The sequence below is a fragment of the Pieris rapae genome, chromosome 7 (assembly GCF_905147795.1).
Source record: "Pieris rapae chromosome 7, ilPieRapa1.1, whole genome shotgun sequence".
NCBI lineage: Eukaryota > Metazoa > Arthropoda > Insecta > Lepidoptera > Pieridae > Pieris > Pieris rapae.
This window is the reverse complement of record NC_059515.1, coordinates 5,470,300-5,494,533: the sequence shown is the minus strand read 5'-3', so window position 1 is coordinate 5,494,533 and position 24,234 is coordinate 5,470,300. Positions and strand designations below refer to the sequence as shown.

General features: G+C 30.7%; 2 protein-coding genes across 2 annotated transcripts in view; one reads left to right on the top strand and one right to left on the bottom strand.

Annotated features, from left to right (window-relative positions):
• LOC110995147 (protein artichoke) overlaps positions 1–24,234 on the bottom strand; it is a 62,652-nt gene that overhangs the window by 23,950 nt on the left and 14,468 nt on the right. The window lies entirely within an intron of this gene.
• On the top strand, positions 849–22,357 carry LOC110995149 (lysozyme-like). The gene is made up of 5 exons (XM_022262172.2): positions 849–879; positions 4,149–4,299; positions 8,376–8,464; positions 20,575–20,638; positions 21,783–22,357. Exons 2-5 carry the CDS (start codon positions 4,158–4,160, stop codon positions 21,914–21,916), a joined length of 429 nt encoding a protein of 142 aa, XP_022117864.1. The 5' UTR covers positions 849–879; positions 4,149–4,157; the 3' UTR covers positions 21,917–22,357.

The following is a 24,234-nucleotide window of genomic DNA, read 5'->3' as shown; positions in this document are numbered from 1 at the left end:
TAAACATAAATAATATTTAAAAAACATAACAACGTCTAAAATTTCACTAAGCGAAATTTTAATCTCATCCTACCGAGTACAAAACAGTTACCCTACAAGCTTTGCACAATTGAATAAACATAATCATATCACTACATACAAACCCTGCGAGTACAATTTAGTAACACAAAGCACCAGAAAGACTTAATATTCCCTTTTAAGGCGACGTTTTTGCACCATTATTCGGACCTACGAGAAAACCGCCTCTTCACACATTAAAACAATGTGAAAGGATTCATTTGAAATTGGAATCATTTATCAAAATAATATGAGTGTTTGTGACAGGGGCTTATGTTTAAAAATTACCTCAAATTCATGTTTAATGTAGGAACCCGAGACTCGTATGAATATTCTTCCTATAAATCTCGGGTTCATAACGAATTTGTACCTACTTCTAAAGGGACTATCTCTAACTTAACTTAATTAAAGTCATATTCATACATTCAAGTAAACCAACTTACTTATGAACACTTCATAAAAACTTTATGTTATTTATTTTTTTAGCTAGATAGAAACGCACAATATAATTGACAAGTATATTGAGCCTATATACTCTGTACCTGACGCTTTTGAATGTCCCAAATGGACCCATAAAACTGGCCTATAATTTAAAAAGTTAAAAAGATAGAGCCTGTGGAGACGGGCCATGAACACATCACGTAAGGCTTGAGAGTCACACGTTCTTCATCAGTTCTACATTAGTAAATCTTTTTTTTTTCTTATTTATTATTATACTTCCCCTTAAGTCCTCACGCAATGCGTACAATTACCTAAATTGGTAATTGTCGACTCTTGCCCAGAGTTACTTGCATTTGCATCACGACCGCATCCACACACTAGGTAAATAAATCTTTTATTTAATATACCCTTTGCTTGATCCATATGTATTAGCAAATAATTCGTTTTATTCATAGGCGTTTATCATTCATTACTTATACCTTGTTGTTTATCGTTGTTGCGTATCGGGCGTTTCTCTAGATTTTACGATTTTACGTCACTAACAAATTATTGCTACTAAATTTATGTTACTGCTTGTTCTCAAATCTAGGGCGTAGTACGAGAAAAAATTACATAAACTATCTCTTTTAAATCGTCATGTTTTTTTGCAAACGGAAGCACATTATCAAAGCCGTTTCTTGTTGTCATTAAATAATAAATAAATTCGAAAATAAATCACGGTGAAAGAGAAGCATTACGTAGCCTCTAGAAAGAACACGAAAAATATTAATACATGGCCGTATACACTTTGCTACACAAACCTTGAGTGAGCTTTTTATATAGATATTATGTATATTACAAATTTTAATCCTTTATTTTAATTCGTAAACGTTCTGATATAAAAAAGGTACGATGACACGTACCTTTTATGCACACAATGTTGAAAGAAAAATTACTGTAATACAATCATAGTATAAATATTCAATGCTGTTATTAAATGCTCGTTAATAATGAAACTGTATTACTTGAGCAAACAGAATTAAATCGCTGTTGTAAAAATGTTGGACTAATCCAAACATGTACACTGTGTTCATAGTAATTTAAATTAATTATGAATGTTGCTCGTTAAATGCAAAATGTTTTTTTATTAAAATATAATATTATGTATGATATATATGAAATATTTTATGAGTATGGCAATTTATCCGCGCTCCGTAGCATATACTCATAGTTCGTTGATTGGATTCCCGGCGAATCCAGTTCAGAAATTCCCGTGTGGTAGGTAGTGAGGTAGATACTAACCTTAAAAATGTAAATTAAGCGAAGAATTTTGCATAACAAAATCTAGTTTTCATACTTACAAACATTATACCAGCTATGTACTTTATGTTATGCTATGTTTTATGTTGTGTATGTTATTTTATATTAGAAAATTTGTAGCCATAATTTATAAGTCTCTTTTTTATTTTCGATACTAAAACTAGATAAATATTATAATAATTTCTGATATGTTGATACATATATAATCATTTCTAAATATATTATTACCGCTGCAACAACATTAATTTACTGTGAATGTATCAATCTCTCGTTAAGAAATATATATCCCGGAAAAACATATAAACCGATGTTTTTATATAGAGTATCAATGTGTAGGATTATATCTAGAATTTTAAACCTCATTACAGACCTGTTGTATCCATAACTGTGTTAAATGCTTTGTATATTAGGTATTTACACAATAACTGTAGTCGCACGACTTTGGAGGTACTACTAACTTTTTTAATGAATTACACAATTAATATTAATTAACTTTCATGTGTTTGAAAAAAACTAAAAAACTTGAGACAATACCGGGAAATAAATGAACTTTTTCAAGAAAAATATTAAAATAGCTTTTGAATTAATTTTTTTTTCGCCCATGGTGCAGGCTGTAGACTATTCTTTCGTAGAATTTTTCCATTAATTATTAATTATATATTAGGTTCATTTATGTCTACTTTTGAATTTAATCTTTAACCATCAAATCTACACCACAGATTAAAACTAAATGAAATGGCTCCTAAAGTGATTATTAAATGTTACACTCATAAAAATTATAGACAGTAAAGTCAATATAATATAATAGTAAAAATAACTGTTGTCATTTAGATGTGTCTATGTTAAATGACAGATGCGCCTTAGTCGCTCGTGTAATACAGGCCTTATCGCGTTCGTGGTCGCTGATTCCGCGTTTAATTGAGTTTCAAGTTTTTGCATCTCGAGCGGGCATTTTCATTATAGCTCAACAATGCTCTGACGAATATGTTAAATTTTGTGTCTGAATAGTATTACATTATATCGTTTAACAAATTGCAATGTTTATATTGGTTTTCATTACTTTAAAATTACAATGCGACGTAATTTCATAATTAAAAATGATGACGCAAACAATCAATCTTTCGCTTTTCATGTATAGTTTTTAAATTGTCTGTCTATGTGCGTATTTAACACCCGAAGTACATCGAAGGAAAATGTCGTAAGGAAATCAGAAAAAAGCTTTATACAAAACAGATTTTTTTATCTCGCCTTTATTTATCAAATCGCTTACAGTACGTTTAATTCGTCTACCATTCCTCATTCACATTCCCGCCAAAACGTAATTACGAATGCCGCAAACCATAGAATATGGTTCTATAGTAGATCTTAGTATTTTTAACAATGGATGTCAATACTTGACGCTGGCTAATGCACAAACCGTGTTAGAGCCAAAAAAAAACATTGGTTGTGGTACGAATAACGTTGGGTTATTTGTACTTAAATACAAAATTTATGTACTATATTCAAAACATGCTTAACTTAAGAATCTAGAACGCATTTTACTTTAATAATAATAACATTATGTAATTTACTCACAGTGGTTTTTTCCTTTACCCACAGTGATTGTCTGGAAGAAATCGCTGTAAAGCGATAAGGCCGCCAGTTGCCTTTCATTAAATTATGTTTAATATATTTTTTTCCTTTTATGTAATGCAACGAAGTGTTAATAAATATTAAATAAATAAAAATTATTGAAACGATTTTTTAACATTAAAAATAATAATTCATAAAGATAACCAGGAAAATACTTCTGAAATTCAAACTATAGAACACATCAAATATTCCTATTTCATTGTCTTCAGGTTAAGACATTAAGACTCGACAAAATTCAAATTAGCGTCGCTGTGATTTTCTCTTGCAAAGGACGGAATCACAAAGTTGTATTGCAAATAATAATTTGGAAGTCTTTTGCAACCTTATATTGTTGTTTCCTTTTGTATTCATGCTAATTTACAGTGGAAAGGCGAAATTCGTAATTAAAATTCTATTGCTTTTTTGAGTTATAAAATGTTTTCCAACAGTGTAAGCCTAGAGGCTAGTCCATGAGACCTATGTACACATGTACTTTCTATGTCAGAAAGATCACACACAGAAGATCTCTCGACACAAGATCTCTAGATCACATACAGAAATTTAAGCTTAAAAAAATTAAAGTTAGTGGGTTCTACTATATCGTGTTTTATCTAAGGAAATTCATATTATATTGTCGATTGCTATGGAGCGTCAATACTTGCTCACTTTTTCATTACATAGGTTCCCTACCTACAGGACATGTTCAAGAAATTCGTAATTTTTTTTACATTTGTTTTCAGATTTCCAAGATGAGATTACATCCAAAATTGCTGCTCCTAACCACCTTGGTACTGGTGTACAGTGCCCATGGGCACAAACGGACGTTTACTAGATGCCAGCTCTCGAGAGAACTACTGCGGTATAATTTCCCAAGAACATTGATACCCAATTGTAAGTTGTCTTTTAACTACGAATTGACTATAATAGTGGCTTTCAGCATGCAAATCTCATCCTTGAGATCGTCGGTTCGATCCCCGGCTGTGCACCAATGGCGTTTCTGTTTATGTGCGCCTTTAACACTCTCTGGAACGGTGAAGGAAAACATCGTACTAAAACTGGCGTGCCTTAGGCCCAAAAAGACGACGACTTGTGTCACGCGCAGTACAGCTGATCAGATGCGGAGTTAAATAAATAAATTTACAATATAATTTAACACGGCTTTAAGCTAATACTAATATTATAAACCGGTAAAGTTAGTAAATTTGCGAGGTTGTTTATGAAAAATGATTTAGCCAATAGCCGAGTTAGTTGTGAATGTCATGGGCTGTATAAGATCTCGAAATTTAAAGACTTTTTCGTGGTAACTGGATTTGCATAGTAATTCGAGAAAATACCTTCGTACGCAAGTTTCTTACGAAGGCTGCAGTAACGATTATAGATTAAGATTGAGTTCTAGAGTAAAGTGTAAAGTTTGATAATGCCAAAAAAAACAAGTGCCGATAGAGTATACTCTAGCAAGGAATTTACTGCTATTCTCAACAATATTTAGAAGGATACTATTTTTTAAGGTTCACGGGCTCGGGTCGCTAGTAGGTTCTAAACCTATAACTTTGTGTATTATGTTATGGCTGCATATGACTTAGGCGTTTAAACGTAAATCAACCGTAACTCGACCTGAATGTCATTCTTGACTTAATTGATGCTGACACAACACAAAGCTGTCAAAGTTACTGATTTCCGTATCCCCAAAGTTAGTATGCAAATGCTATAAATTATTCAACATACCAAACAGATTGTGTATTGAAAAGTTATACACGTTTATTTTAGTTTCAATACTTTTCATGCCTTAGTTGCCGATTCAGCCGGTTTGATTTGTCAAATTCTTCAAAATTATGTTTCCGACTATGACACAGTGTGTCGCTAAAATATCATTGTTTATAATAGAAATGTAACTACTAGAAGATCTTACGAGACTTTTTAAACAGCTGTATTCTTCCTATCCCTTGTAATGTATAAAATAATTGTTATAAATATATCCCATCTGTGACGGATTATTCATCAAGATACCTCTTAAAACGATTGATGCACTCATCCCTGTGATTTCAGGGCGTAATCTATGACATTTTATTTTTATAACGCGGAATTATATTTTTTATTTTAAATTCTGTCGATCATTGAAATTTGAATTGAAAAAATGAAAGTGTGAATTATTTATAGGGCAGTTTTTGGAATACGCCAATTACTTCCACACAATTGAACATTAAACAGTTGAACAGTAAACATTGTTTAATAATCTAAATAGAATTGTTTGAGTTGCAAATTCAATTAACAGTCTAACCGAACGTAAATTAATATCTTATATTAATATTGACATTTCACTATGCATTTCCCTATTAATTCTGTCACCGAATCCCAATCCTGCTATAAAGCTCTATAAATCTAATAATAGCTGTTTATTTTTGCTGAAGACACTTCAACTGCGCTTCGATACATCATCATTTTATAATAAGTTTAGATCAACGGTTACTTATGTCAGATAATTAATTCAAAATATATGTTATTGAACACAAATTAATTTTGTTGTTATATATTTACAATATAGGTAAATAAGTTGTAATTTGTTAGACTTATATAATATATATATATATTATTAGGGATGCATCGATACACCTATTTGCCGATAAGACCGATACTCTTATAGAAATATCGTCGATACAGAATTAAAATTAAATTAAGGTAAAATATATCAAGTTTGGTTAAGTTTTTAATTTTTATAATAAAATATATACATACACAACCTTTAAATACAATAAAAGGTTTAGTAATAAAAATTCAGAATTAACAGTAATAATTGAATTAAAATAAAATAAACAACTGTTAATAATTAAAATTAACATTGATAACATTTTTGTAACTCTGTATTTTATTTTATTTGGTATCAAAAACATCATGAACATATATCATGTTTGCACGATGGCAGCAGTTCATGTCTCTTTTGCAACGCACTATATCAAACAAGATGCGAGTTCACATAACTTTTTGAAAAGTATCATTGTATCGGCAAACCCAAGTATCGCCGATATTTCGGTATCGGTATCGGTGCATCCCTAATAGATAGATAATTATTATCTCAAGAAAACAAAGTCCTGCGCGTTTGCTTGCGTTATACTCAATAACTAGTGCACGGATTTTCAACTAATAGTGAGGACACTTTTCTACAATATATTCTCAATTTTAATAGTATGTGTATTTATATTACATCGTTAAACCACTTTAAGGCGGCAATAAAGCACGAAGCTAAGACAAAATATATACAAAAACATGTTATAAGACGTTATGCGAAATGAAATTCAATTGTTCTGTCGGATAAAAATTATGATAAATTAAGACTTAACCTTTAATGTACTTTCGGAAGTCGGTTACAATTTAAAGTAAATTGGGCTAAATAAGTAGAACAAAGTTGGGTAACTATTTGCATAAAAAGGTTTCGCTGAGGGAAAACATTTCTAGAGGCTTTCATTTAAGTTTAAAGTCGGAAAACGGGTTTAATTGACAATGTACAGGGAACCGTATCCAAATTAATTCTAATTAATACGAAACGCGTAAATCAAAAGCCACTGGTTTCTGATAATATCATCTCAAACAGTGGGATTGTCTGAAAACGCTTATTTCTAATGAAGGATTCTTCTACGTTTAGTGTCATCTTCTTTCGAAGATGATCATTATGACTATTAATTATTGTATATTTTGCCACGCTTCTGAACAATGACTTGGTCTTTGCCTAAAGGTCGATTTACATCAGAATATCTTCTTCTAGTGTATATAGGCGTAGATCATTTTATTGTTCTCAGTGCGCTTATAAAGAATACATGGCATTTTACTTGCTTGCTCTCTCGGTATAAACGGGGCTAGAGCGCGCGAAACTGTTCGCTCAGAGCGTTCTTGTGTGTTCGGGTGTGCCAGCGCCCCTTAGCGTTCTTGTGTCCTAGCGTTCTTCATTGCTTCACTTAAACATTCAAAGCAGAACAACATGACGCAGATCTCCTTCAACATAACACTTTGTCTTGAATTGATTAGTTGAAGGGTAATTTTTGGTGTTTCGTAAGACGTGTCCAAAATATTTAAGTTTTCTTTAAATTAAATAATGTTTCACGTTTTTTTTCCATAACCATGTATATAGGTTCAACAAAAAATACCGTACCACTTTTATATTATAAAAACAGGTAAATTATTAAAAATGTTTTGTCACGAAAAGTACTTGGATAGCAAGAGAGTAATGATGGCAAAATATTTTATAGCTATTTAAGCTTTAAAGTACGTGTCAGGACTATAAAAGCTCAAGTATGAAGTTAATAAAAATTGTTACATTATTGAATATATTTATCGATACTTTTTACGCAAACAAATTTACACTATATTTACGTTAAAGTTAAAAATTAAGCAAAATAAACATTGATTGTTTTTTAAATATGAAAGTGTATAGGCACGTAACATCACGAGAATAAGGTTAAATTATTACTTTTATCGGTGCGTGTTTAGGGCGGTTTTGTAGACTATTGTTAATACTGTGTGGTAGAATATTGTAGAATTAGTTTGGATTAGATATACTGTAATGAGATGCGTGAAGGTTTAGAAATGAATTATTGATGGGATCGAAAGATTTATTATTATATATCCCGTCGGTTTGCCGATATATAAATGCCAATAATAATTAGTACATAGAAGAAGGATATAAGACGGACGGCGTTATCGCATTTCAGCGATCTCTTACTAGCAAACGTTAAAGGATTAATTAAATTAAATAAGGTGTGTGTAACACGTGCAAGTTCACTGCAGTGTAGTGTTTATACTACTGATATTGTTAATTTTATTTAATAATCTTGATGTATTTAAATGTAATTTGTTATTATAACAACTTAATATTTCAGTACAGTACTGGTGTTTAGCAAAGCTTATATATTATTTCTTGAATAATTTCAACACAATTGTCTCTTATGTACTATGAATTTAAATTATATTATTTTCAGGGGTATGCCTGATCGAGCATGCAAGTGGCAGGCAGACGGATAAACAAACGAACCACAACAACTCATATAGCAGCTATGGACTATTTCAGGTAACTCATAGTGTGTAATGTAAACTATAATTCAGAAAGTAAACTTTTTAAAAATTTAATTACACATATTAAAATGAAATATAAATTAACTATGACTGAAATCTTTGATTATCTTAATATATATATTTCTTGTGTGCGTGTGTATGTGACTGAACTCCTCCTAAACGACTGGACCGATTTAGACGAAATTTTTTGTGTGTGTTCAAGGGGATCTGGGAATGGTTTAGATTCACAATTTTGTCCGCTGGACAATGTTTTTTTAATTAATTTTCAATTTATTAGTTGTTGTTGATTTTGGAATGTTTTACATTGGATCCGACAGACGGCGCTACCATCGCAGTGTCAAATTTTAAATAATATTCGAATTTTAATTTTAGTCTGTCCCGAAATTTAAAAAAAGTTTTGTTATCATTGTATTATATCGTGTGTGACCATGTGCTGGATCGTTAGATATTATCATAACATTTGAATAATAATTTTCATCAAAATGGCTTAATAAAAATTGAAATTTTGAAATTAAAGACGTGTAGACAGGACAACGTCTGTCGGATCCGCTAGTTACCTGTATAAATTTATATCAATTAATAGGTACAGTTCATCACAAAGTTCGTTTATTTCAGAAGAATATTGCTACAGGTAATGCATATTCTTTATTTCAGTAAGGCACAGCTGTTGATTATCTTCCTTGGTATTTTACCTAGTATAAATAGAAAAATAAGCAATTAAAATCAAACTATTGATGTGATATTTTTACAGCTATCACTAAAAACGTTTTCAGTTCTTAATCTAGAATTCTTTTTTTATTATTATTCGATTTATATAAGTCTTAATATACGATTTTATGTCAGGATTTTGCGGCTAAATGTGAACAGTGTTGACCTTCAGCGTGTTACTCTTATCCCTGAGGTCGTAGGTTCGAATCCCGGTTGTGAACGGTGAAAGAAATCATCGTGAGGCAACCCACATATCTTAGACCCAAAAAGTCGACGACGTGTGTCAGGCAACGGAGGCTGATCACTTACTTACCTTAATATTATATTAAAATATGATCATGAAACAGATTCAGAAATCTGAGGCTGTGAATTTATATAGAAAAATTTAGAATAGGCTATTTAGAAAATATTAAGTATACATATAAAAATAATTGTAATAATAAACAATACTGTTCTAATAAATACCAAATAAATCTTAACAAATTAATATTATATAGACAAAACGATATCGCTTTACCGAGCATTAATTTAGCTTAACGCTAAGCTCCTAGTGACGTCTCCCAATAGAAATTAACGTATGACGAGCTTAAACATGACATGATGTAGGTATAGATGTGTAAACCAATAAAACCATATGACTAATAAAGATAAGACAGATTTAATGATAATGACGATAATATTTATTTAGACCTATTTTGTACATAAAAAATAAACATTAATAACAAAAATCTTCAAAACGACATGATGTAACTAAGGAGTAAAGCTTCTAAGCGATCTCGTTGGCAGACAGAAATTTAAAAATAAAATGCGAAGCAAAGCAAGAGTTCAGATTTTAATTTATAATGAAACATATTGTAAAATGTTAATTCTTGTAATATGCAATATACCATAAGATTAACTTACCATAAACAGAGAGAAACAGATCAATGTAATGATAAGAACATGATTATTAAAATAACGACTGTGATACCATATTACACAGAATACTGACTTCCAGGCAGTATTACTTATGTCTCAATATTAAAGTCGTTTTATAACAAAACACAGCTTGCTTTAATTTTGCCCATACAACCGTTGATCCCTAATCCAAAATCCTTGATAAAAGATGTCATCATAAACCTGTCACCAAAGATGTCACCAGGGCAAATGTGAATTAAAATTTTATACCTAACGAGTATTTCATGTTACAATAACTCAAACTTAAGTTTAACATGGTTGTTTTTGCTTCAAGAATAGTTTTAAACAAATGGTCGTACGTACTAGCTTTAATATTCTCATGTTTGCCTATAAGTGCTTGTCACATTTAAAATTGCATTTAGTGATTTTTTTTGCGATGTAACAGTGTGCCAAGCGTTGGCAAGCTTTTTATCAATAAAATAAAATATTAATATTATTTTATTTTATTAACATGTCGGTTTCCTCGCGATGTTTTCTTTGACCGTTCGAGCAAATGTTAAATGCGCACATAGAAAGAAAGTCCATTGGCGCACAGCCCGGGATCGAACCTACGACCTCAGGTATGAGAGTCGCACGCTGAAGCCACTAGGCCAACACTGCTCAATAGTATTTATTAGTAGCATCAAAAAACCATCATGGTTTAATGGGCACAAAGCTTCGGTCCTTACATAATTAATGCAACAATATCATTTATCCATGTAGTACATTCAAGCGTGTTCCATTACGTTTCACACAATATAATTGTGCCAGGCAAATCAGCTTGTGTAATTTCAATTTCAATGCTCAAACTAAGGTAAAGCACAGCCAAACCTCAACTGCACACAGACAATGTATTTACATATTAATGATAGATTAGCAGGCTAATTGCAAACAATTTAAACTCGGCCAGTAAATGAGTGAGTATTAATTAAAGTATCGTTTTTATCGTTCACTTGGTCTGTTATTATAAGTCAGTTCAGGGGATTGAGAATCTAAAACAAAAGACGGTTAAGTAATCTAGAGAATACTTTCTACAAACTTACAAAATTATTTTTCTATTATAGGGAAAATATATAAGTACATGTTCATAAGTGTTAGTCTAAAACTTGGACGTGTAACTTTTATACCTTAGGTCCAAAGTTCAAAACCCGGCTGTGCTACAAAACACTTTTTATGTGCACCTACCCTTGCATTTATGGTAAACGAAACATTCAAAAAGTCGGCATGTCAGACACAGTTTATTAGAAACATACAGTGTCTATTAGAAAATCCAAATGATCACCAAAACAGATACAGAAATCTGAGGCCAATGCTGTTTTTTTAAATATTATCTCTAAAACAAAAGTATTGATATTTATTAGCGTTTTCAAGCGCAAAATATGAAACGTTCTTAACGATTTTGTTATTAAATTAATAAACAACGAATGTTCATGATTTTAAGCCTGACTTTTAAATATAGAATCTATTTAGTTTACTTTTTAAAAATAAAGTTATTTAATTTTAAAAAGGAATATAGATTAAAGGTTAAATTGAAAATTCCATTCGTGCTTTCAAAGGAGCTACTTTGAAACGTATACTGAAATAAGAATGAAACGCGATATAAACGGTAATTCTTTTGTCAAAACTTCTGATTATCTCATTATATCATTAGGAGGGAGAGGCTTATTGTGGATAATGTATGAAATCGTAATTTCCATACGTAGGGGTCGTTTGTATACGAATAATAACTGAAATCATTATTGAAATTTTCGTTCAATTTACTTGAAACAAATTAACAACATTCGTTTGTAAATAACAATGAATTGATTTGTGCTAAAAGTAATTCTTATGCAATTTTAAAGCTGAAATTGACTTCGACAAATTCTTTCGTTCATACACACCGATTTCAATAGATTAGATCTGCCAACGCAAACTATTGATGAAGTTTCATCCCCATCTAAGAAGTGTCACTCACAGAGCCAAACCAGTTCTTAATATCAGACACCGACAGGCCAGTGCAAGGTGTTTTCTCGTCGTTAAAATTAAAAAAAAAAACTTATTTCAAACGTTAACAAGGCATCTATACTCGCGTATTTGCATGATTCCACTGTAATCACCAATGCAGAACTCTAAACGAACTCCAGTCAATGTTTATTTCCCCAATTGATTACTAACAAACATTTATTTTCAATAATGTTAAAACTGTACCGAAAACAAATTTAAAATTGGTAACTCTGATAATATAAATATTGAATCTATATTTATACTGTATAGTTTTAAATTAAAAGTTTCTGTCTTAGACTTTACGGCAAAATTAGAAATAACAAAAAAGTGGAAGAATTTCTTTTTTTGAATTAAATGTAATAATAACATAAACTTTAAAATTATACTACTCGAATATAGGCATTTTTCTAATGTACAGGTCTACGGCGTCCCATGTGATTTGTACATGTTAACACGTGTGTTTCATTAGAATCTGACAAAGCCATATATGAAATACAGTAAATTATTTAAAAATTAAAAACTTCCTTATTTATTATCGCTGTAACATAATTTCTATGAAAACTCGTATGTTTGTATCTCTTCTATTCAACACATCGAATATCCGCTTTTCGTGTACAATGTGCGTTTTCAATAGCAATTTGTGTTATTGTCGACGTGTTCATGTATGTCCCTCTACAATGTATTCTACACTGATTCGTCGTGTTAATTTAAGTGGAAGTGACAGGGCATCGAACCGCACAAAATATCAGGATTAGATGTGGTTAATCGGAGCTGTGTTTTGCTATGGCTTTGTCGGATTAATCGGATTTGAAAGAGAGCCTTAATTCCGTGTTTTATACGAGAAACACTTTTGCTAACTGAATTGTAGTAATTATGTACATTTTCAAAGAGACTGCACCCAATACAATTTAATATTTTAAGAAAATATTTGTAACAAATAAAACCTAATATATTTTTACAATATTACAAATATTTTACACTCTAAAACAAAATGTTTGATCTCCCTGTGTTTGTGTGTCTCTCTGCGTCTTTTCGTGTTTAAACTTTATTGGTTGAGATCAGTATAGAAATGATTAAATTTAATATCAATTTTATAATTACCATGTCCACATTTAATTTTTAATATGGATATGATAACGTAATTAACTGATGCTCTTAAGTACAATTTTAATCATTTTCTTAGCGATAGTTATTTTCTTACACCTAAACAAAATCACCGTACATAACACACATACAGTCTTCAATACAATACTATATTACTGTGTTGTGTAAGCGTGATTTGGGGTGTGATATTCTCCTAACTCAGACTTCAGACGACCGGTGACTTCTCTATATCATTCGTCTGTGTCAGCTTCAACTTAAATAGGGTTGGGTTACAGTATCGTATGCTTATCGATTATTATATATCTCTACAAATCTATAAATAACAATGAATCGCAATATAAATTGCTTAGCTCAAAACTCGAAGCTGGACCATCACGTGTTATTTTGTTTCTAAACCTATCAGGAGAAAAATATAAAAACAATTTTGTATTTTTGGAAAAGTGAACACTCTCCTTGCATTAGTAACATATTCCAAATGGTGCGTAGATGTTACAGGAGCAGGCTTAACAATACATTTTACGATGTTAAATGCACACATCGAAAGAAAGTCCATTGGTAGACAAAGATAATAAAAATAAAAGATCAATATGCTGGAGCCAACACTGCTTAATTGTATTTATTTTCTTTTAAACTTGGTTTACTACACAACACGTAAAAAAAAGTCGTATTTATGTTTTAAACAGTATCGATAAACATATCACATCCCTTACAAACGTAAGCTTCCAATACATGAAGATAGTACTTACAGTTTCAATCACCGTGGAAATCTGAACCGAAATCGTTTACAAAGACCCTTTGATATATATTTAGTAGCATAATTACATGTTATATGTTCTGGTTTCCAATTACGGCGTCTTCAATTATATGATAAAATAATTATATACAATAAAATAATATAATAAATAAAAATTAATATAATATAGTGTTTAACAGTGTCAGTTAAGGGGCGTCTGCGTCTCTGATCTCTCAGGTCCTAGATTCAGCTACCCTGGCATCAATCGCACGGTGAAGAAAGACATTATGGTGAAATGCCTAATGCTCAAAAAGTGGTATTTTTTATTCATTTAGGTAATACAATGACCGAATCAATAAATAATTAAATATTAATAAAAAATACATAATGCTAAATGTTTATTTTACTGCCAGTTCTCAAATTTCGTAGAATGGACGAGAAGAACTGACACTAAACTCTCCGCCACTTTTTTTGGCTGATTTCTTTTTTTTAACTGAAGCCTGATCACCTACTTATGAAATAGAGAAAACAATTGATAACGAAACAGATACAGAAAAGTGAGGCTCAGACCTAAATGGTTTTAGCGCCACTTTTTTTAATATCAACGAATTAGCAAAAGTTTTGATTTACATACTTTAAGTAGCGTTTAACAGCAGAGGGCTTCTACTTAAAACTTTACCCACTTATACACTAGTTAAACTATATTCAAGTATATACCTTTGAAGTCTGAAGCGTTCACAAGTATTAAGTATCACCATTGAGCTATAATCCATCGTGGTTTTGCTTGGTCGAGTTAGAACCATAAAGAAAAAAAGAATCTTAGGTAGTAGTCTTATAGACTTTATTTAAGAAGCTTTAAATATGTACTTAAACTAATTGTATAAAAACCGATATGGGATTAAGAGTTAATGGAACTTTACAACAAAATAAATTCTTTATTAAGATCGACTACAATTGGAAAACAATTAAATCGTCTACTGCCACTACAATAGACAGATCACTGTTGTAGTGTGGCAATCAAGTCAATTGTTACAAAGCTCGACAGTTCTACAATCAAAGCAAATCTACAACCATTTGACGAGATGTATAAAATTTCATTGATTGAACTGTATTGACTGAGAGTATTGTAAAAATTAATCGCTGAATATGAAATAAGGTATTTATTACATTGCTTCTCTTAGAAATATGTGACTACTATAGATGCAAACATAATATAATTTTTTTTACAACATTATAACACAGAGTAGGAGAAAAATTGTATATTGTGCGGTTCTTTAATAAGACCATCCTGCTAAACATAGTTTCTATCAGACAACGCACGTTCAAATTCTCTCAATTCTATAGTTTTACCTCTACTGTATGTAGGATTATCCCAGTGCAGTGTGTGCGCCCAAACATATAAATAGTTAATAAACTTTATTTGACATTTTTATAGATGAAAAAGTTGCCCGGAGCACTTCAAGTATTTCAAAACAGTAGATTACAGCTGGTACTACCAACCACTTCTGGCCCTGAACACCACTTGTGTGATGAAATTATATTCGTATCCTAAGTCCCATTTATACCGTAATGAGCAGAACAGCTTCTGTACGGCTCGCAGCTTACTAATAAACAATACTTACACGTAAAACTATCATAGTTAAGAAGCTCACAAAACAATCACATTAATATCATCAATATTGGTCCCTTATCCCTATACTTTACCTAAATCCAAATACCCTGTGAGCGTGAGTCTCATTTCGTGAAACCGTATTATTCCAGCCAACATGTGATTACTCAGAAAACCGTTTCTCAAGACTTAGTACACTAAATTGAAACCACTAAAGACGGTATCGACAAATCGAAGTCGTTGAATTCAGACGGGACAATGATAGGGTTGGCAATTTAGATCTGTAATTACATTTAGGGCATTTGTACTAATGTTTTTAAAAATATTATTCAGATTTTTAACTCTTGAAAGTAATTGGCTGTAGGTATATACAAAAAATGTTATGAAATAGATCATAATGTTACAATTCTCTCTCGACCTATTTTGTCTGATCATAAGAAACTTGTGCTTTTCAATCGCAAATAACTTATGTGAAGATACTTCTAATATAGGTCTAGGTCACTGGGTTCACTGAAACCCTTTACAGCACTACTTGTAAGGGTATATATCGATTTTAATTAATTAATTCGAAATAATAATCAACCATAAATATTCAATAAAACACGGTAGTTCGTAAATTATAGCAGTAACAGCCCTATACCAAAAGGTCAGAAGTCGCCGAGACGTGTCGGGGTCGGTAAATAACATAGTGAGCTAATACTTTCACGCGAGATTGCTAATCCCCAGCTTGTACCCTGCTCGATCACATTCACAATAACTAAGATCACTTGGAAGAATTCATTCATGCGTGCCAATTAATTGTATAGGTTAATAATTTAGGGTATGCTATTAAGACTCAGTAACATTTGCCTTGACTTAGTGATGGATCAAAGTTAACTAAATTAGCTATTAAAATATATTTTGACTATAATAAAATAAATCTTTATTTATAATACTCCAACTTATTGAGTACAGTTTGGAAATTTTGGTAACAGGCGTTGAAAGGCTATTTGGTAAGCGTTTGAATAAAAACATAAAATTATAGAAATTTAATGTTATGATAAATTAGTAGTTTTTAAGAAATAGAACAAGACGTTGAACTTTTCTCTTAAATTAGTATTTTTGAAGTAAAACTTCTTTAGGCGCATGAGGGTAAAATTTTAACGGATGAAACGTCACGAAGATGTGCAGCGTTTTTGTCGAAGAAAAGAGAGAGAGCGAATGAGATCGAATAAGAGAAGGTGAGAAAGGGAGATGGAGAAAAAATACACGCTTTTGTATATACACGATTAATATATTCATATAGATATAGATGTCGTTCATGTATATTAGAACTTTAGATGGCAATTCAGTAAACGATTTTTTATTATTATTATCACGTATACAGTGTGAATATAGATATACTCATACATGCAGTGATCATATTCTGGTACATGATCACATATTGGGGGGCTTTTACCTTAGTAATAATTAATTCAGTCATGAATGACATGTGTACTTTGTACGCACGCCCTTTTTTAAGCTGCGGTAAATTGAATAACCCCTTAATGTATATAATTGAAAACAACCATGAACTTGGTATAAACCAATATCATTTTGGCATTCCGAAGTTGGAATATCACCTAAGTATTCACGAGGTAACTATCACAAGTTAAAACTATTTACAATTTCATCACATATCAAAGTCTAGACAGTGGTTACTAGACATCAAACTTCATAAATGATTGTCGTATGCATACTGAAATAGAATACATAATGCTATGTAATAACAGACTAGCAAATTTATACAAATAAAAGTAGTAAAAAACAATATTATGTTTTGTTTTAAAATGACTTGTCAATTCAAAAAGATGAACATATTTGACAGATCTGAATGAAACACAGACTTTACGCATTAATTAAAATATGGTTGTCACCAATAAAGCGTATAGCAACTCAATATGCTTAATATCCCGCAGCGCTATCAATACACGTTCAAATAAATAAGCGAATTAATTAAAAACGTGTTTGCTGACAAAATACAAAATGCAGCGCTGTGCCGCTGAAATTTACATTTTTATCGCGCTCCCCGCGAATATGTGCGTATCTGACGTTTTTCTACCGTTTACGGTTCAAATGTCGCTGTAATGGCTTTTATGATACGACTTGCATACAAATATGTTTAGCTTACACAAATATGGTAATACTTTGTAACTTAGATATATGACTCTGTAAATATCAGCTTATTCCAACTTTGTAAATACATATGAAGTTTTATTTTTAAAACTATCGTCTACGAAAAATCGCTAATTAGTCAAATGTGTTTAGGTTACATTAGATAGCGTGTTAGACATACAATAATTCATCTGTAAATCTCACGAATAATTTAGGAAAGGTACAGATGAGATTTCATATAAATAGTATTTTATTATTTGAAATTGATCGTAATACAAAATTTTAACTAAACTATAATTAAATATTTTTACATCCAATACTACTAAAAATACTATCTAAAATGCAGTACCCTTGGAAATCTCTTAACAACCCATCGAACCTAACTTACATCAATTTAGAATACCCATTTGACTGAATGCAGTCATGGATTGCCTAAGTGCCTAGCCAAAAGCCACTGAACAGTATTACTGATTGTAAGAGAAATCTGCGTTTTACCACGAATTAGTGTGAGACCACATATCCTTTATGTTATAAAATTTTATATTTCCTATAAATTATAACTTTTTAACGATTTTTAAATCATACGTATTAGAAAAGTGTGCTACGGTGCTACGAGCTACGGAAATAGCAAAATATATCAAGGTATCGTTAAATGCTTATAATTTATAATTACCTTCGAATAATCAGTTACGATTGCATTCAGTGCATTGAGGACAAACCAAAATAATGCATGTTCCGTGCGGTTATACGATTAATATTGCGGTCCGGCGATTTAATAAACGATTGTTATTTTTGCGATCCCAAATAATTTGTGTGATTTATTTATATATTTAGCAATATAACCCAAAAACATGCTTATTCTACATCGCCAAACCAGATAAGCATTCCTTTCGTACACTTGTCTTTCGTTCTCTTTTGACCCTCAATATTACTTATCCATTCCCGCAATGCTACACCACATACTTCTTATTCTACTTTCATTCTTTCTCTGCCACCTAGCATTCAGAAGCGAATGTTAACGTCGAAATATGCACCTATGTACGTCCATCCGAATCGCGTATGAGATTTCTTGACATAAACAAATGCAACACTTCATCTACTCTATTCCCAGCATGTGCAGCATTCGTCTTTCTATATTATCGTCATACTGTCCGCTTGTTTCTCTTTTGCTCCTTTTATATATTATTATTTTTTGTTCTCTGACAAAACGTCCTTTATCTTTATACTTAATTTTAGTGGGTAACGTCTCACTCGTTTAAATCTGGTATATTGAGTATTAATAAAAACATAAAATAGATAATCGTAGTTTCTAATTTCCTTCTCTGGTTTGTTGCCTGTGTCTTCATAAGTGTACATTTGAATTCATTGATTACATTTAATTTGAATACTGTTTATTGTTATAAAGTTTAATACATGTCAAGTGGTCTTATAGTAATAAAAAGAATTAAACTTTATTTATAAAAAAAAACATATCACATGATTGTTATAATATGATATTACAATGTAATCAAATATCAAATAAACGCAAATCGTTCATACAAATTTGTTAATGTAACTAATATTAAACATGAAAATTGTCAACAACGGTCTGCCTATTCACAATCAATCCGAACAGTAATTACGATATTTAATTAATAACTATTGATTATTGAACATATTGCGACTGAATAGTAAATCCAATTTCACTAAGCTTAATTGTGGTTGTATTAGTATTTTAATTACGTATGGAACAATGCTTCTAAATAGTGCAGGAATTACGATGTAAATTCAATTACGAGGTAAATAGTACTAAAATATATCTAGCTTCAATGACAGTTTTCAGTATCCCAACCTTGACTTATATCTATATATATATATATACGTATACATATCATTTACATAACGAAATTGCTTATGTATAAAGTTTTAGTGTATGTTATAAACGAATTGGGAATATTTCATACAAATTCAATCGTTTATACGTTAAACCTAAAATAGTTACAGAATGTTTTGTCTTAATATGATTATTATCAAAGTTATGTGAGCGTGATAAGGAGAGAACATTAATTACATGTTCGACTCATATACTATCAATATTAAAGACGAAACATTACGATTAAGTAATCGTTTAAAATGTCTATATTATGCTTATTTTCCATTCATAATAAAAAATATTATTTGTCCAACTACGTTTGAAGAGAAATTCGAATATTTTAAAAGTCAATATCTTCTAACAGAAACCGTAAAATATAAGAGACCTATGCTAAAGAAGTGATCCTATATTTTCCGCAAATTCAATTGGCCTGAAATCCTATGGAGTGACGGAGCTCTATATAGACGGGCGCAGACAGCGAATAAACGTCACCATCGGATGGGGATTTCACTATTTTATATTTGAACCGTTTTAACGGAAATTCTTGAAAGTGTACATTTTATTTAAATTATGTATTACTGTGCATCAAAGATGTATTCGAATTTTGAATCAAATTAAGTAAAAATGTCGTTGATAAATTAGTTTAGAAGTAATGGATGTCATAAACTGCTTGATCATCACGCTATGTCTCGACTCTCGATGATAGACTTACAACCTGTGACATATGTATATTAGAATTAACTACAATTACATTTTTAACTTATTATATAAGTCACAATTTTCATTAACTTAATAAACTTATATTACCTGTGACATAAATACATAAAAATAAATGTGTGATGATATAGTTTTGAGTTTTATAATTTAACTTACTTATTAAGCTAAGAATCGCTTTTATATCACCAAAATTGATAGTCATTAATACATTTTCATCATAAAAAAGGAAAAATATATATTTTCAAAATTATTATGTGTTAATAAATTCTTTAATGCCGTTTTTCGGTTCCGGTGATAATATAATAATCTTAATTTCAAAATCTTTTACAGATAAACAACAAAGACTGGTGCAAAAAAGGCAGAAAAGGTGGCAACTGCAGTATGAAGTGTGAAGGTATTTTACTCATTTTTTAATCCCTTCATACCTTTTAGTTATTTTTGATTTTATAGCATAAACATATATTTGCTGGATAACAATACATTATAATAAGCTAAATTTTATTTTATTAAACAATGCATTTTATCTATGATACAATTATATTTAATCTTAATAAGACGCTTTTATGAAAATATGTATTTATAAAATTACAAAATAATAAGAAACAAGATCAAATTCATAGTATAATTAGAAGTAAGTATAAAAATTGTGTTTTTGTTTTATGTAGTGGTTTCTCGGCGTACGGAAATTTAATTAGCACATTTTCGTTCGTCTACAACTGCTAAATTCTAAAGGGTTACTCTTAACATTGTAACATTTTATTAAACATTACAGTCAAAGCCAATGCTTTGAATTTAAGTAACGTGCCTTGACTGAACACGGTAAGACTGCTGCATTAATAATATACATATAGTACATTCAACGTAAATGAATAATAAAAATAAAACTTTAGAATGAAGATTGCGCAGCGCTTTGGGTTCGTGCTCCTGGGTAATATGGGTGTATTTGGAACTCAACAGGAGCACGAACCCACACCAAGCATTATTCGTGTAGCATTATGATGTACGCATTATGTGATTAGTATAGAGAACGTAGTATACGAATATGTGACAAAACTATCGAAGGGTTTTTGCTATGGGTCTGACTTCACACACAGACGCCATGAAAATAAGGGTGCCTAAATAATTTTTGCCACACTTCCACGACAAACTATTATCTATATCCTTATATATAAGTAAGTAATTTAAATTTTCGCCTATTGTAGGTACAATGGATACATAAAGATAAAGAATATTTAAAACATACATATTTCGCTTATCGGACCTGTCCCCAAAGATAATATTTATGTTTGTAGTTTAATTTTACTTTCTTTATCTGTATTTAATAATATATAATTTAATATCATGCCGCAGAAGCAGTCCGTTCATCTCCCGGAATAAGCAAGGAAGCGAACTTTACCTATTTAGGAAAATAAAAATGTATATAAAACTGGAGAACATTTTATTTACTCAAAATTAACAAATAATAAAAATAAATGCGTTGAAATATGAAGATCTCTGGGTCTGGCTAAAATGCATGTTTTAACACTATGTTTTTTTAGATCTCCTTAACGAAGATTTGGCTGATGATGTAAGGTGTGCCAAACGCATCTACGATCGAGTAGGATTCAAGGCCTGGCCCTCCTCCTACGCATACTGCAAGGAAAAGAGCCTTCCGGATCTATCTAGATGCTAAGAGGAATAATTTGCGCCTATTACAAAGTTAATGCAATGTTGCATGTGCACGATAGCTCTATTTTAAATCGACTAAAAATATGTTTTGCGCTGCGAATATTTTGAAGTCGATTTTTAAAGAAGTATCTATAGAAATATACATATACATTATTATTCATTTGTGTGTAAGCAATCATTAAATATTAGTAAATTCGTATTTTAAACGACTGATGTACTGTTTACGAAATTGAATCTTTGATATTGATAATTGATATATTAGCTTAGTTTGAATAAATAAAGAAATATAGGATGTAATTTACAATGTTATATAAAAAAATATCAAAGGAAAAATAGTTATGCCTATGTTGATTCCGAATTATATTACTTTAGTTTTAAGTTATTAGTTAATTAGTAAGTAATATTGTATTTTTTTTTACATTTTAGCGCAAGATTATATCGTAATGTTTCTCAACATTGATTGTTTTTCAATATAAAACAGAATGAAAGTATTGTTTTTATTACATTTTTTTTAATATGTTCATAAGACCAATTTTTCCCAATTCCCCCAATTTTTTTACCTTCTACCAGGAATTTAACAATTTAATTTTAATAAGTAAAGATTCTTTTGCAACCATAGACTATTTTTGTATTTAAGAATAACGTGTAATGCAAAGTTAAATTATACTCTTCCTTCATACAGTTTCCCATGACAAAACCATGAGCATTTAGCACTCGCACGCTAAAGGAAAACCTCGTAAGAAACCCGGCCTGAAAAGAAAACGGCGTTATATAAACTGGAGGCTGAACACCTACTTTTTTTTTCATTTACGGGCCGCACGATCACCTACTTGCCTATTAGAAAAAAACAAATGATCACTAAAGATATACAGAAGTCTGAGGTATGACAACAGGTTTTCGTCACAAAAAACAAATATCATAACTAAAATACTAATTGAACATATTCAAATATGGAATATTTTTAATTAAAAATTATTTACTGAAAATAACCAAAACATTAATTCAGGCTCGAATTAAATACCTATCATCAAACATAATTATGAAATATGGTGGAATAATATTGTGTCGAAATTTCATTATGCTGTTAAAGTTTCATTAAAAGTTATCAGCTGCACATTACTGAGTTAATTAGAGCAATGATGCTTTAACTAGATAACGTGAATATAATTATAATATTTAATATTAAAATTAAGGCTTAAATTAATATGTCTTAGGTTATAAATGTATATGCCATATTCACATGGAGCCGTTGGGATATAAACACAGACGGCTTAAGATACATTTCTGAGTCTGTTTCACTCATATTTTTAAGTACGTGATCCATCCATATAAGGCATCATATAAGCATTGAAAGTTTTTCATTGTAAGCTGTTTTTTAAAGAAATATATGTAGGGATGTTATCGTCAGTTTGACAGTGACGACTTTGACTCTTTGAATTTAATTAATTAATTTATTTTATAATTAATTAATTAAAAAAATATAACAAATTCTTCCCGCTCAGTGATAAAAATAGGGGAAGAATTAGGTCAAACAATAAAAAAAAATAACATTGTAATTACGTATAAATAAAATGGAAGAATGTATTTATATTTATATCTTGTATATATAATATATATATAGATCAGCTGAGAGCTGGGAGTCCTGACACAGGTATGTTTACTAAATAATATGTTACAAATGTGACACATTGTAAGAATATTCGCATATCTACATTTAAGGAGTAAAAACATTTTTACTAAATCAAATAACAATTCTTTAAACATTTTTTATGCCTCTACTAAGACCAGTATTCTGATATCTTAATCTGTAAAAAGCTTTGATGTACCAAAAGCCAATTAAAAACCTTCGCTTGTAGCACATGAATTGGCAAGACTGTCAAAACATGGTATGAAACTGGATTTGACCTTAATTCAAGCCTAGTTTACGATAATCGGCAGATCATGCTTTTTTGTATCGACCTTTCATTTTTGTTTACGAAGATATATGATTGCAACAATGTTAGGTTAAATTATTTGTAAACAAAAACAGAAAAGGATATTGAACAATATTCTGGAAAACGTAAAAAACGGTAGCTCTTATTGATAACGTCAGAATTTTATTTACCTATTGAGTTACTGGATTCTCATATGAATGTTTCCACTATTCGCAATTCCACGAAGGCTTATTGAAAAGAACAATGATTGGGAATTGATTGAAGCCGTATACTAACTGTTAGATATGTTTTGCATCAAAAAACGATCTACGGTAGTTCAATCACCTTAGTATCTCTAGGATGACATTTTAATAATTGACAAAGTGGTAGTATGAAATAGCATTGTAAT